The following is a 14,108-nucleotide window of genomic DNA, read 5'->3' as shown; positions in this document are numbered from 1 at the left end:
TTTCATGCTGCTCATCTTGTACGCTTGCAATTGTTACCTATGGCAACGCCATTACTACATCCATTGCAATTCATGTTGCATTGCACGTGCAGAAGGTTCAGTATGTGCTGCTTCCTATCTTTTACAAATGACCAACACTTAGAGCACATTTGATTCCCTTCAGCTGGAGATGCACGGCCTGATTCCATGTTGAAGGTGGATGAATTTCAACCTGAGCGTGCGTAATTTGTCATCAAGTGTACAGATCACAACTGGATCTACTGCCCCTGATGGGTCGGCTGAACTTTTCTGCTGTTGCCTCAGTCAACACAAGATTAAAGATCGACTTCCAAATGATCTGAGAGTGGGCGACCTGCAGCACAAAACGAGCCCCCTGATATAGACATTCTTGAAGAAGATTTGAAGAGTTGTGGAAAGTTGATCTTCTCCAGGGAGTCAGGTTTTTAAAAAAGCTGTTCAAAGCAATGACTGCCTTAAGGTTTCATGATGCAGTATCACTTTAAATCACTTTCTCAGTTAAAGCTGCTTGTTACCTTTTTCAGTTTGTTGCAACACTGAAGCTACTTTTCTGCACTTTTATGGAGACAATATTTTAAACACAAAAATGTGTTTTCAAAGTTCATGACTAACTGTGTGTTTAGTGTGTATCGATATATGTTGATGTGTTGGAGTGAACAGTGAGGGGTTGTTCCCCCCCAAAGGGGCGCCCGACAGAAAAAGGTTTATGATGCACCGCTCCAAGCCAGATTTCCAAATCGTCTTGTGCATTGAAAGTTCATTTCTAAAGCCTCGTTGTTTTTTTCTTCCTGACTTCTGCAGCTTTTAAGAAATACTTGTTCATTTTCAAAGCAGTGACTCAATCTGTGGCAGGTATTTTTTTTTTTGTTTTAAAAGGTCTTCTCCCATTCCTGTTTTTTACAGAAACAGGCCTCATTGTCAGGTGAAGGATTTCTACCCTCCTGAACTACTGCAAGTGCTTAATGTGAAACAGATGGAGGAAGAGCTGAGTTTGCATTAACAGCAAACGGCAGCAGCAGCAAATTAACACAGCATCTGGGAGGCGATCAACAATACCTACCTTTAAAACAGGGGGAGCTCCAATAAATCCATGAGTCTAATAGTAAAGGCCTGTTTCTCTACCTGCACGGTATTTTGGGATTTAAGGGGTTGCAGTTTTACTCTGGCCTTACTTGAGCTCAGATATCTCTGAAACTCTTGCACAAGAAAATGACTTTGACTATGAAACATGCGACTGCAAACCATGCTCGCTTCAATTTGAAACATGGTTTAACAGAGTCAGAAGCCATCCTTTAATCCAACTCTGGCAGCGTTAGTGCCATGCCAGGGCACAGGGAGATCTGGGAAGTTGTGCAATTTGAGCAAAGAGCAAGGAGAAAAGATAAGAAGTGGAGTGGAAGAGGCAGAGAGGTAGAGAGTAGAGGAGAAAGATAAAGAAAGAAAAAAAGATGCTATGCTTGCACCGGCAGCTGGGATACAGCCCGGAGGGAGCCGTTAAGGTAGCTTGACTTTCTGAGCAAACTGCCTCCTGCGAAGCTGTCAATAAGGTGGTTACCTCCAAAATAGATTTTTTTCTTGCAGTAGGAGTTTGAATTTTCCAGTATGACCTGGTTTGAGTCCGTACCACCTGAGATGGATTTAATTACATTCTGGATAGTAACTTTTAAATAGAGGTTTCTTAAAAGTGACAGAAACACACCTTTTCACAGCAAGGGAAAAGTTATTAAAAGTCATGTATAAAAAATATCTTGTGCACTTTCTTTGTGTTTTTTGTTTGCAATGAAGTAAGCCGTCGAGGCGGAACCATGATTCAAAGTTTAATACTGATTTGCCGGTTCATGTGACAATCAATCTCACGGGTGTGGCTGTTGCTTAGCCTTGCTTAGCTTATCATGCTAACAGAACCTGGTGTGTAACGACAGGTAGGCGAGCTGTCATACTGAAAAGGAAGTACAAATAGTTGGTACAGGCTAGGAGTAGAACTGTAGAGACCTGCTTCAATGATGCAAAGGCTGTGACAACCAACTAAAACGAGCTGCTCAGGAGGAAACCTTAACCTACCACCTTGGTGTGACCAGTGCAGCTAAAATGAAAGTGTCCTGATTTTGGGTTTGAAATGATGGTCACCCCCGAAGCTTGTACTCGAGAGAGAGATACTAATGCCTGCAAATGGTCAAAAAGACAAAAGGATGACCGAAACACTTTGTGAGTTTTGTAATGTGTGCATCTCTTCAGTCATTAGCTCAGCTCCTCTCTCTAGGCAAAGGTGACTCTGCCCCCTCTCTCCCTCTCTCTCTTCACTTCTTCTGGATGACATCAAAGGTTGTGTGAAAAATTACAACACTCCTGAATATAAGAAGTGCCTGCAAAATACTTCCCCAGCCTATCCATCACCACAGGGACACCTGGGTTTATCTTGTGTGTGTGTGTGTTTGTGTGTGTGTAGAGACACCTAGAAGTCACAGAGATCAACCTGTCGCTGCTTTGTGTATTATTGCTGTCGGTGTTCTGTGTATCACCTTGCAAATGGTACGGTTTCACCTAATGGGACAGTTTGCCTGTTAACCCCGCCATGATGAGGGAATCCATCATTATCTCTGAAACTACTTTTTCATCGTAGAGGACGTTCACGCACTCACACACCACGTTGACCTTCCACATACAAAACTCACACACCTCTTTGTGTCTGGAATCAAAATGAGTCTGCTTAGAGAAACAACCCCCAGTTCCTTCAAATCGGGGACGTTGTGTAAAATGTAAACAAAAACCGAATGTGATGATGGGCATTGAAAAAGAAAGGTGACGCATTGCAAAGGCAGAGTAACCCAAATTTCCACATACTCTATGGGCGCTGTGGCCCGTCAGCGTCACGCACTACGACATAGTTTGCTTCCACTCTAGTTGATCATTGTGTTTTCACTGCGAGCACTGTGGTCCGTCTCCGGAGCGTGCCCCAAGCGCTACTACGCTCTGCTCCGTTTCAAATTCGCTGGGAGTCTTATTTTTGACGGAGTACGCTGCAGGCACGCATCAAGCTGAACAGAATAAAACAACTCGGACAGGAAGTCAGACAAGGAAACACACAGAGCGTCCGGTCAATTTCAAAATAAAACACAATATACAGACTACTGATCGTATATTCCATCACTTTATCAACATGACGTCAAAACAGGTGCCGAATGAACAACAAATCACTCTCAGAAAGATATAGCAACATGTTGTTAGCACGCTTTTGTCTTTATTCCCGAGTGATCTTGTAGTTCTCCTGTGGTGTGACAAAGTGGGGAACACGTTGAACAGATAATGTGGTACTTATTGAACGAGGTTCTATCATATGTCGATTCATGTGGTTTGTGTTCTTTGTCATTTAAACACTGCAAATATTTGTTTGAAGCTCCTGTGAGGCCTTTTAAGATGATAAACCAGGCATGCAATAACTTCCTGTATGAAAACCGTCATCTGGTCTGAGATGTTAGGAAAGTTATTCGAGGCAACAGTAGAGATTTGTTTGTTGATACCATCCTGTCCAAAGTGCTTATCGTTTGTCTGGGAATTTATTTGTTTTTTGTTTACCAAAAGCCATGGTTGTTATACCGATGACGCCAATTTCAACTGGCAGAGAAAGCGAAACTCATTTAGAGAAAAGCCAATCACAAAAGTTTTCTCTGATTAGATGTCATTGTTTCCAAACCGACTGATTTCCCTGCAATTATGCAGAATCATGTCATTTGTTGATTATGCTTTATTGCCCAAAGTGTGCAGTGTGTGTGCCATTTGAGGAGAGTTGATATGATGAACAGGAAATTGCACAGGAAGAGAGAACCGGTACTTGTTTTAGAGGTCTTGTTGTTTTGAATTTAATAACCTCACCAAAGTGGCTCCATGTTCAGAGCCCTGTAATTTAAATGTTAAATGTGTTTGTTTGGGTACCTAAAGGGTAACAAACAGTTTCATCAGCATAACATTCATATTTGAGAAAGGAAAGCAGTCCTGGTACTGTTCATGTTATAGTTTGACCAAAGCACAGCACAGATGTTTCATTTAGACCACAGGGGACTGTTTGAAAAGGGTGGAGAAGGGGGTGGAGAAGGGGGATAATATGTCCTCTTTAAAGAAAAAGAAAAGCTATCCCCTCAATATGGCGCTCATCAGACGGAAACACTGCTCTCAGAGTGTGTGTGTCCACTTTTCAGCAAATTCTCTCTCTCTTGATAGTGTAACCATCCATTTAAAGAACACGGTGATGTGCTATTTAGTAACTAGAACTTGCGGGGTGCTAATTTGATTGAAAATACTCTCAAATTCAAGAAAGCACAGCAGGGCTAATGTGAGGGGCATTTTAAAACACCGTGGGGGACTTCATTAATGCTCATCAGAAAGAGCATGCCGGGCCAGAAGGAGCTTTAATTTAGCTCTACAAAACCGGCATAAAAACTTCATCCACCTTGAAACACGTGAGCCGGCAGGACTTCTATTCATGATGATTGCTTTATTTTGTTGGGCACCGTGTTGTTGATGTTTTTATGTTCTGCATTCTCCATTAGTTCACTAAACGTACAGGGATTGCTTTTTTTTTTTTGGTGTGTTATCCGTTTCCTTCATGGATGGTTTGCAGGAGAAGTTAGACAGGATGGACGTGTGCAACGTGGCATCACTCACCAAATGTCCAGGTGAACGTGCGTCTGAAGACCAGACGCAGCTCAGTCAGATGTCAGAGATAAGACCGATTTTATTCATGCCCAGTTAGTGGAGTTGGCTCCAGAAGTCTAGGTCAAGTCTCACACACAATTATTGTTATTAGAGGAGCAATATGTGACACCTAGTTTTTAAAATGGGTACTGCAGTCCAACTTCAAAACATTATAGAGAGCTGTAAAAAGTTAAAGTTAGAAGGAGGACATACTGGCTGCTGGATTGTTGTCAGATGTCTGATCATATAGTAAGGTCACTTTATCATTTCACTCACTACACATCTTACTGATTGCTCCTTTAAGGGCACAGTTACCACATGTTCAGATTCACATTAAATACCTTGGATGTAAAGACTCTTGCTGTATTTGTTGTTTCCCCTACTTAGCAACATTTACGATTTACAGAATAAATGAGCTTTTAATCATGAATAATAAAATGTTTTATTACCAATTTGGACTTGATTAAAAGTTCCTTTCTACATTATTACCAAATTACATTTCATCTAAATTGAGCCCAGCCCTGCTAAAAGGCACATTACAACCGCTGATCCAAAACTAATTCAACATGGAGAAAGAGAGAGAGGGATGCAGAGAAGTGGGACAAAGGAAAGCCTCGACAAACACAATAAGGGAGAGAGAGCGCCGAACAATGAGAGCTAAATGGATGAATAGAGAGATTTACTCATTTTCTTCTGTTTGTTGATGAATTCCCATTGTATTCAAGGCTTTGGCAATATTGTTCACGCACCGTCCAATCCAATGGTGCATGCTGGATTGAGAATGAAACAAAAAAACACGAGCTGTGTGTGAGAGCTACACAGAAAGAGGGAGAGCTGTCATGTTCAATCAGAAGGAGGCGTCAGTGGTGGACAGTGGGCAGCGAGGTGGAATGAAACCACCTGATTCATTTTCACATCATATGGCTTCATGTTTTTGGGAAGTGTGACAAGGAGAGGGAGAGAACAAGAACAACAATTAGGGAGGACTTGTAGCGACTATGAATTTGTTCAAACTGAAATAAATCTGTGTGTGTGTGTGATCCAGAGAGCGAGCTCCTGCGTGATTCCCCAGGCCTGTTGTGTTATGGTTTATTGAATAAGCTCCATGCTCCACGGTATTACTGTATATTCAGCGTAATGACTATAGATCCAAGAACAACACAGGAACCCTCGGCCTGCTTTAGGATATCGATCGGACTCTTTATTTTTTCTTTATGCAACGCTCCGCTTGTTGTACGTTTGTGTGTGTTTTCTGAACTACACACACACACAGCAAGAAACGAGGTTAAGGTTGGTCCTGTTGTTTTAAAAGACTGTCAAAGTCGCATTAATCTGAGATAACGAGGTTTACTTGATTAGAGATTTGTCAAACAACTTATCAAAGCTCATCATGTGTGAGAATCCAGTACCTCAATATCTTCAATATTAGTTTCTCTCAATTTAAAGTGTAACCGTTTGGGACGGATTTTTCAGGAGAATGAATGAAATACAGTGAATTTGTCAACTTTACCAACTATACGGTGAACAAACTTGAGCTTGTATATTTATTTTCTCGTCTTCTGACTCAAAGTGCTTTTTCACCGCAGGTCACACCTACACCTTCACACACTGATGGTAGAGGCTGCTGAGTAAAGAGTCCTTCAGTATTAACTCATCCATTCATACACATTCACACACTGCTGACGAAGCAGTGGGAGCAACGTGAGGTTAAGTGTCTTGCCCCAAGGACATATCAGACATGTGGCTGCAGGAGCTGGGGATCGAACCCCGACCTTCCTGCTGAGCGGCGACTGACTCTACCAACTGATCCACAGCCGCCCCTATAAACATGCGATTCTTACATGATGTTATATAAAAATGTAACACTTACATGTAGTTCTTAGCTTCGTGCTAACACATCATAGCAATTGCCTTTAAAGGGCTAACATAATTAGTATTGCAATCTCGCTAATTTTAACTTCAGAAAAAATCTGGTTTACTTCAGTAAAAGCGGGGCAGTCAAAGGTGTATGGTGCAGGACTGACTGCTATTTGGAGGATGAATTAGAAAGACAGCAAGATGGACATAGAGAGGAGGGTTCATGGCACACTTCCACTCAGGTTGTTACACACACAGATGCACAGCATAGCTCCTCCTCCTCTGATAAATATCTGTACATTGAGGGGTTCACTGCTTAAAGGACAGTGAGTTTTTGTTTTCCCATCTCCTCACATCTTTAGATTCCTTTTGTTATGTTGCCCGTCGAGTGATGCCAGAAGACGCGGACACGTTCAAAACCTGCTTCACCTCAGGAAGAAAAGTGCATGAGCCCTGAGGCCAAAAAACTCCCGCTCAAGCTCTACCAAAGCTCTCCATGATGAGCGTTCACTGACACACACTGTCTCTAACACACAGTCAAACAAAATCACTCACACACTTTATAGATTTATTACGATCCTCAATCAAAACTATGAGTGCAACTAACAATCGAGCCCACTGATATAAGAATACAGACTGTGACCATAACGCACACATTAGAGAAAAAAGACCTCCAGTTCAGCAGCTTAAACAGTAAATATATGTTTACAGCCTGCCTTTATTTGATGTTTAGCACACAGAGAGTGTGTCTGGAGATTTAAGAATGAATGAATGAAGTTACGCTTTCGTGCCCTGTGAGTAAATGTACAAAGCATCTCTATTGATTTGAAAAGGCACACATTTATTCCTAAAGCTGTGGGAATACTTAGCAGAAGCAGATATAACTTCTATCCAAACCGGAACATGTTTCATACAATAGCATGTGTGTTCAGCGTCGGGGCTGAGTTTAAGAAGAGAACATCCAACGTGGTTCTATTCATGTGACGTCCAAAACAGACGGATTCCAACCTCTCTGTGGCCTGCGCCTCACAAACCCGCACTTTCTAAATAGTCTGTGTGTGCTGGGCTCCGTCAGCGCCACGGTATTGCTCCGTCCAACTGCGCACCCTGCCCGGAATAAAGAGAAAAATCTGTAAACATGTTGCTTTGTCTTCCTGAGAATGATTTGTTTTACGTTTGGTGCCTGCCGTTAAGTTGATGGAAAATACGATCGTGAGTCTGTTAATTGAGTGTTAGTTTGAAATTGATTTGATGCTTTCCACATGTCCTTGTCTGACTTCTTTTTTTTTTTTTTTAAGATTTATTTTTGGGCTTTTTGGGCCTTTATTGGAGAGACAGGACAGTGGATAGAGTCGGAAATCATGAGAGAGAGAGAGAGTAGGGAATGACATGCGGGAAAGGATTTGAACCTGGGCCGCCCGCTTGAAGGACCATAGCCTCCATACATGGGACGTGCGCACTACCCACAGCGCCACCAGCGCCCCCCAGGTTGATCTATTCTGTTCAGCTTGACACATGTTTGCAGTGTGCGCCGTTAAAAATAGACTCAGTGCATATTTTAAACAGAGCAGAGCGTAGTGGCGCTGTTTGCACGCTCCGGACACAAACCGTAGCAGGTGCTGTGGAAACACAATCGATGCCTAGAGTGGGAGCGAACGGCGACAGGAACGCGGCCTGCATGGACTTTGTCAATTGCTTGCGTCAAAATTGTGCGCCACTTGTGTGCTAGCAAGATGTAGTCACCCTTAAAGACATATAATGAGCTTTAAAATGTTTAAATACAACATAATGATTTCAAAATACAAGGCAAAATCAAAAAAGTTACTACAATACCCAGCAGCCTCTTCAATCTCTGACCAAGCCCATGGTGGGAGCAGCTGCAGCACTGCTGTGCTCTCTGTACTCTCTGTACTGTCACTGATCCTGAGCACCGATTGGACACGGTACAGTAGCTGCCTTTTGCTCTGTAAAAGCTCCGACTATCCTAACACCCTGCATGGCTGTTTGAGAGGAATTTAATCTCACCATGTAAGTCTGATCCAACAGTCCTTCGAGCATTCACTCGTGTGGAATCTGTAAAATGTGGCACAACTGATCATAAGGCGACACAAAGCCTTTTTTTTTTTTTTTTTATCACAGAGCGCCAAAACGCTGCTGTCACATAATGCTGACAACTTAAATGTTTGCTGAACACAACTTTGTCACATAAGGCCTGGTGTGAAACTGGTGGGGAACAAACTGACACCTGCAGCGCTGCAGCGATGTCAGAATCCTATTTTATTTATTATTATTTTGCACGGCAAGGGAAGCAACGTTACTGCACGATATTGAGAGGCGGAAGCTTTAAATGGTCCCATAAATATCAGAGAAGGAGTAACATGTGTCACAACTGTTCTCTTTAATCTGAACAGTTGATTGATATCAAAACATTTTTTAATATTTCAGTCACATTTTTTTTAAAAAGCACACAAAAAAACCCAATATGTCAAAGCCTCTAATTATTCTAATAAGAGGGATTTAAATCTGTGATTTGAGAGCGTTGACCTTTGTTTGATGGGGTTCCCCACAGAGAGCAGAAATACCCCCCATCTCTGAAGACAATCTTTGTTTCAATCATCTCACAGCTCAGTACGTCTCCTCAGCAGGGGTCTCTTTCTTCACCCTGCACCCTGACAGACTGAATGTCTTTATAGAGTCTACATTATATTCTGGGTGTTTTTTTTTTAAAGTACAACGTGCTTCTATTGTGACTCATAACTCTCCCTCCTTTGGCTCTTCCTTAAGCGGTGTGATGCTGATATGCACTTAGATGTTAAAGGGAGAGTTTGAAGCGTGGTTGTGTTACTTGTCAATAGTAGTAAAAGTGTATAATTGTTTTTAAATAAAAAAAATACAAAAAATAAATAAAATAAAATACAAGCATACACTCGAATTAGACACACATACACAAGCAGGGCCCTTCAACACCCTCAACATACAAAACGTTATTATTACTCCCTGCTTGCCTGTTTTGTCTTTGTCTATGCTGTGCATTGTATCGTCGTGTCTCCCCTGTCTCCTACATACTTTTGGTCTTGTCATGCCCCTCACTTGTCTTGTATTGTTCTGCATCACCTAATAATTTTTTTTTTAAAAGTGCATAAGCTAGAGACACCGGTTGGTGGCGCCTGTAGCCTAGTGGTTAGTAGGAGGATTCAGGATGGAGGAGGTGTCACCAATCAGTATTTTGTTTTGGTTTCGTGCTGCTGCTCAAATGCGACATCTATTGGATCAAAAAGTCGCACATTCTTCCTTTAAAGAAACACCGGTTGAAGTTCACGGAAGCGAGGGCCCCTTACTTTCTCTTTTGGAAAAATCTGCTTTTATTTTGAAAGGAGGACTTCTAGTAGATCAAAAGTTACATCCTTAAATTAAAAAACAGAGAAAGGGAAAACTTGCTGCATGAAATGTTACTGGAGCGAATGATCAAAAGTGAAGTGTTAAAAGGTGAAATGTTTGATGTTGTTTCCTAATGCTGCTCTCTGCCTCTGTTTCTGTATCATTGTCGAATTAAGAAGACTCTCAAGGTGATAGAGTTTACTTTGAAATAACTATAAATATATCACATGAGCAGGAAGCCAAGCAAACTTAATTGCACAGTGAATCCTCAGACTCTGAGGAGATGAGGTTGCCGTGTTTGCAAATTGATTTTGATTGTTTGACTCAACTTGTCATTATCTCTTTGAATAACCATTAACTTTCTCTCCCTCTGTCTCCGCTTGTGTCTCTCCAGGATGGCATGGGGAAACTGCGAGTGACAAAGGAGGGCGTCAGATTGGAGGGCGTGTCTGAATTCTTATTGCCTTTATACGTCAAAGAGATCCAGTCTCGAAGGGTAAGACCCCATCTGTGTGAGGGAGGGAGGGAGTGAGTGTGTGTGTGTGTGTGTGTGTGTGTGTGTGTGTGTGTGTGTGTGTGTGTGTGTGTGTGTGTGTGTGTGTGTGTGTTGAACTCAATAGTTTTATGGATCTGACCTGTTTGTTTACTGATGTGATGATGATGCATGTCTGTGTGTGTCTGTCTGTGCGTGTGTGTGTGTGTGTGTCCTTATAATGAGCAGCAGTCAGGCTCTATTCGTCATGTGTGTGTGACATGATTACTGCGCTGCATATGATCCAGCACTCCTCCAAACGTCCATCCATCACACACAGAATCATCATTGATTATGTCCGCTCAGGCAACACAGACACTATATGTCACTCTATATGGGACAATCTGTGTGTGAGTGTGTGTGTGCGTGATTGTGTGTGTGTGTGTGTGTGTGTGTGTGTGTGTGTGTGTGTGTGTGTGTGTGTGTGTGGGTGTGTGTGTGTGTGTGTAGGAGCAGATTTCAGAGCAAAAGATGAATGCTGTGATAGAGTAAAGCATTGGGTCCCATCATGGGGTCCTGGTCCCCTAGGTGGGGCGCCTTAGATCTCGGGGGAAGGGGGGGGGGGGTGCAAGGCTCTGCCTGTGCTGCAATGTCTACTGACGCCATATTTGCGATAACTAAGAACATATTTGGTCATTTTCCAGATTCAACCACGCCGTAAGAATTACTGACATTTAAAAGCCTGTGTTACTGGTTACCGTAAGTGAAACCACTGACAACAACACCAGATTAAGTTTTATTGACATCAATTCAGTGGGCGGGGTTACGCTAACGTTAGCACAGTAGCATCTTGTGAGAAAGAACGTTACAAACACAGGCATGTGATCATTGAGTTGTGGGCTCACAGTCTCAGAAATACCGACATTATTTTTCCCTGCTCGAGTGTAGTGAGCTGGAGTCTATGTGCAGGAAGGAAAACTTCTCTCACAAGAACAGAGCACCGAGCTGAACATTAACACGCTCCTAGAGAGCGCCGTGCTGCAGACAGCGGAGACCAAGGTGTAGCTCCTCGGGTATGTCTGCTCTTGGTTAGTTCTGTCTTTTGACTACAATGCTACCCATCACTGTGGTCTAGACTAAATACAAATAATCTGTTAAAAATGAGCTGCAGAAAACTAGACTGAACAGAAGAAGAGCAGCAGCAGGGAGGACGGGAAGCTCCAGTGAGGGATGTACATATAAAAACATGATTGTGGTACAGAGGATGAGAGAGTGTCCTGATTAAAAGAACAGGATGATTGTGAAGATTAAAAAAAAAAATCAAAAGAGGAGGAAGACAGGATGAGAGCGGAGCGTGATGATGAACGGTGAGGAGATGGAGTGAGAGGTGCTGCAGAACAAGTGGAAGCTGATGAGGAGAAAAAGGTAATCAGGAGAGAGAGGAGAGGCTGCAGGAAGAGAAGGAAGAGGAGATTAAAACAGAATCAACAAACGGTGAAGAAGACATGGTTGTGAGTGAAATTGATAAGATAGATTTTGACAACGTTGCTGACACTTCATATTTCTTTTTTCATTTGAGAACTTTTAGTCCATGGGAAATGCTAAGATGTCATTTTTCAAAAGCATCTCCAATATTGATCCTAGTTTGAGCACTTTTCTGCTCGTGGAGCTTATTAGAAACATGCAGAGGCTTTTTAGGTCGGGTACAATCACTTCTATCTGAACCAGTTCTCTTGCTTGGTTTCCAGCGCTGGATCGCGGCAAAACCTGGAAGTTTAGACAAAGAAACGAAACTTTCTGACCCAGAAACGGAGGAGTTTGTGAATGAAGTGAAGGATAAAATGGACATATCGGTAGTTTGCTGCCGCAGGAGGATCACAAACTGAAGAACAATCAGAGAATGACACCACGTCGCTGCTGCATTCACCCTGTCCTATGTGCCAAAACCATCCACCGTTCATCATTACGCACACGCAGTATATCTGCAATGTTTACATGTTTACAGGACCCACACTGACTTCTTCATATTGTCAGAGTGCTCACTTCAGTCAGCAGTCTGCCTCACGCTATCATATTAGTAATCAAAAGTTTGATCAACGAACAAAAACGTTTGATTGTTGGCCCCTTTTTTTCATGGGAAACTCTGTCTGCTCTGTGACTAATTATGAGGATATATAGGCCTGATGATCGTTTCAGAGATGCCCCGACTTAGTGTCCACTATGGTTTTTGTGTTAGTCTAATATTAGTCTAATGTTTAACTCTAGATCAGTGATTACATTAGTGTACAGTCCGGTCCTCTGAGGTCCGTCCGGGATAAGGAAGACGAGACGGCGCAGATGCAATATGTATGGGGCAGACTTTTATTTTTTATTTTTTTGCTTAGATTGTCATAATTAAAGTGACTTATTGGAAACGGCTCACTACGTGCGCGATTATAGCCTAAATAAAACCATCAGTTTGAATGATTATGATGACTTGGATCCGTCAGTAAATTTAGATATTTAGTGAAATAAATTGTGGATGAGACATCAATATGTATCTCCAGGCTTCAATTCGCCACTTTTCGCCAATTTCCCATGCCTCCAAAATGTACATAAGCAAACGTATGGGTCACAGTTTGCTTTCCGGTGCGCACATTTTACCGTCAGGTTTGTTTTTATAGATCACAGACTTTGCGTGGGAAAAGGCGTTTCAGACCACGTTTTGTGCATACGCAACGGTTATAAATGAGACCCCTTTTGGTTTGACCTGATAACTGCTCTCATATCTGGAAAACCGAGGGGCGTCCAAAACGGCCATATGGGAGTGTCTTAAAACCGCCTACCTTCTCTGGTCCAAACAAATCCAGAGCATTCAGGACCAGAATCTAAAGTTAGAAGGAGGACATACTGGCTGCTGCATTGTTGTCAGAGAAGCCAGCACTTCAACATAGCATGTTTCCTTAATGTCTGATCATATAGTAAGGTCACTTTATCATTTCACTCTCTACACATCTCACTGATTGGACCTGTAAAAGACCTTCATCCCAGTTAAGAATCAAACAAACAATAAAAAGAGCTGTTAAAAACTGTACAGACTGTTTTATACCTGAAGTCCGGCTCAGCACATGCCAAGGTTCCACCTGGTGTTCAGTGTCAGAATTACATTCAAGGTGTTCAAAACACACCTGTGGCTCGAACAGAATCTGTGAAAACAGCTTGTGTGTGCTTGCCTGTCCGTCCCTGTGTAGTGGATGTGTGTATTTGACCTCACAGTGCCTGTGTGATGAAGTGTGTGAGGGTTTCCTTGTCCTGTATCCACTCATATTTTCGCTACTAGAACGTATTTTTGTACTTTTCCTTTGAGCAGATATTGATGTTTTATGTCTGTGAGGAAGCCGGTGCATATGTGTGTGAGTGAAAGTTTGCATGCTCTTGAGCATGTGTGTGTGTGTGTGTGTGTGTGTGTGTGTGTGTGTGAGTGTGTGTGTGTGAAGCTTATCTCCTTACATAAAAGCAAACAACAGGTCACCCTCCCGTTTTGTGAACAGCAGGCATGCTCTTATTTTCATATTGATGGTGAGAGCGCTCTGACTGTGAAGTGAGGCTGCAGAGGGGAGAGCGCGCTGAATCAAAAGTATCCACTGAACTCCCCGAGGACTCTGCAGCTCTCTGCTTGTGTTGAGAAGAGACGTGCTGTCGAGAGACGGCGAGA

The 14,108-nt window shown here is 42.5% G+C and overlaps 1 protein-coding gene across 2 annotated transcripts in view; it reads left to right on the top strand.

Annotated features, from left to right (window-relative positions):
* The window catches only part of LOC109989051 (zeta-sarcoglycan), a 380,910-nt gene that overhangs the window by 248,124 nt on the left and 118,678 nt on the right, over positions 1-14,108 (top strand). For both annotated transcript variants that reach the window (XM_065954498.1, XM_029278628.2), the window contains one exon: positions 10,337-10,438. In XM_065954498.1, coding sequence (XP_065810570.1) covers positions 10,337-10,438 — 102 coding nt within the window. The remainder of the gene's footprint in view (positions 1-10,336; positions 10,439-14,108) is intronic.

This window comes from Labrus bergylta, chromosome 1, assembly GCF_963930695.1.
Source record: "Labrus bergylta chromosome 1, fLabBer1.1, whole genome shotgun sequence".
Taxonomy (NCBI): domain Eukaryota; kingdom Metazoa; phylum Chordata; class Actinopteri; order Labriformes; family Labridae; genus Labrus; species Labrus bergylta.
This window is presented reverse-complemented; position numbering and strand designations above follow the sequence as displayed.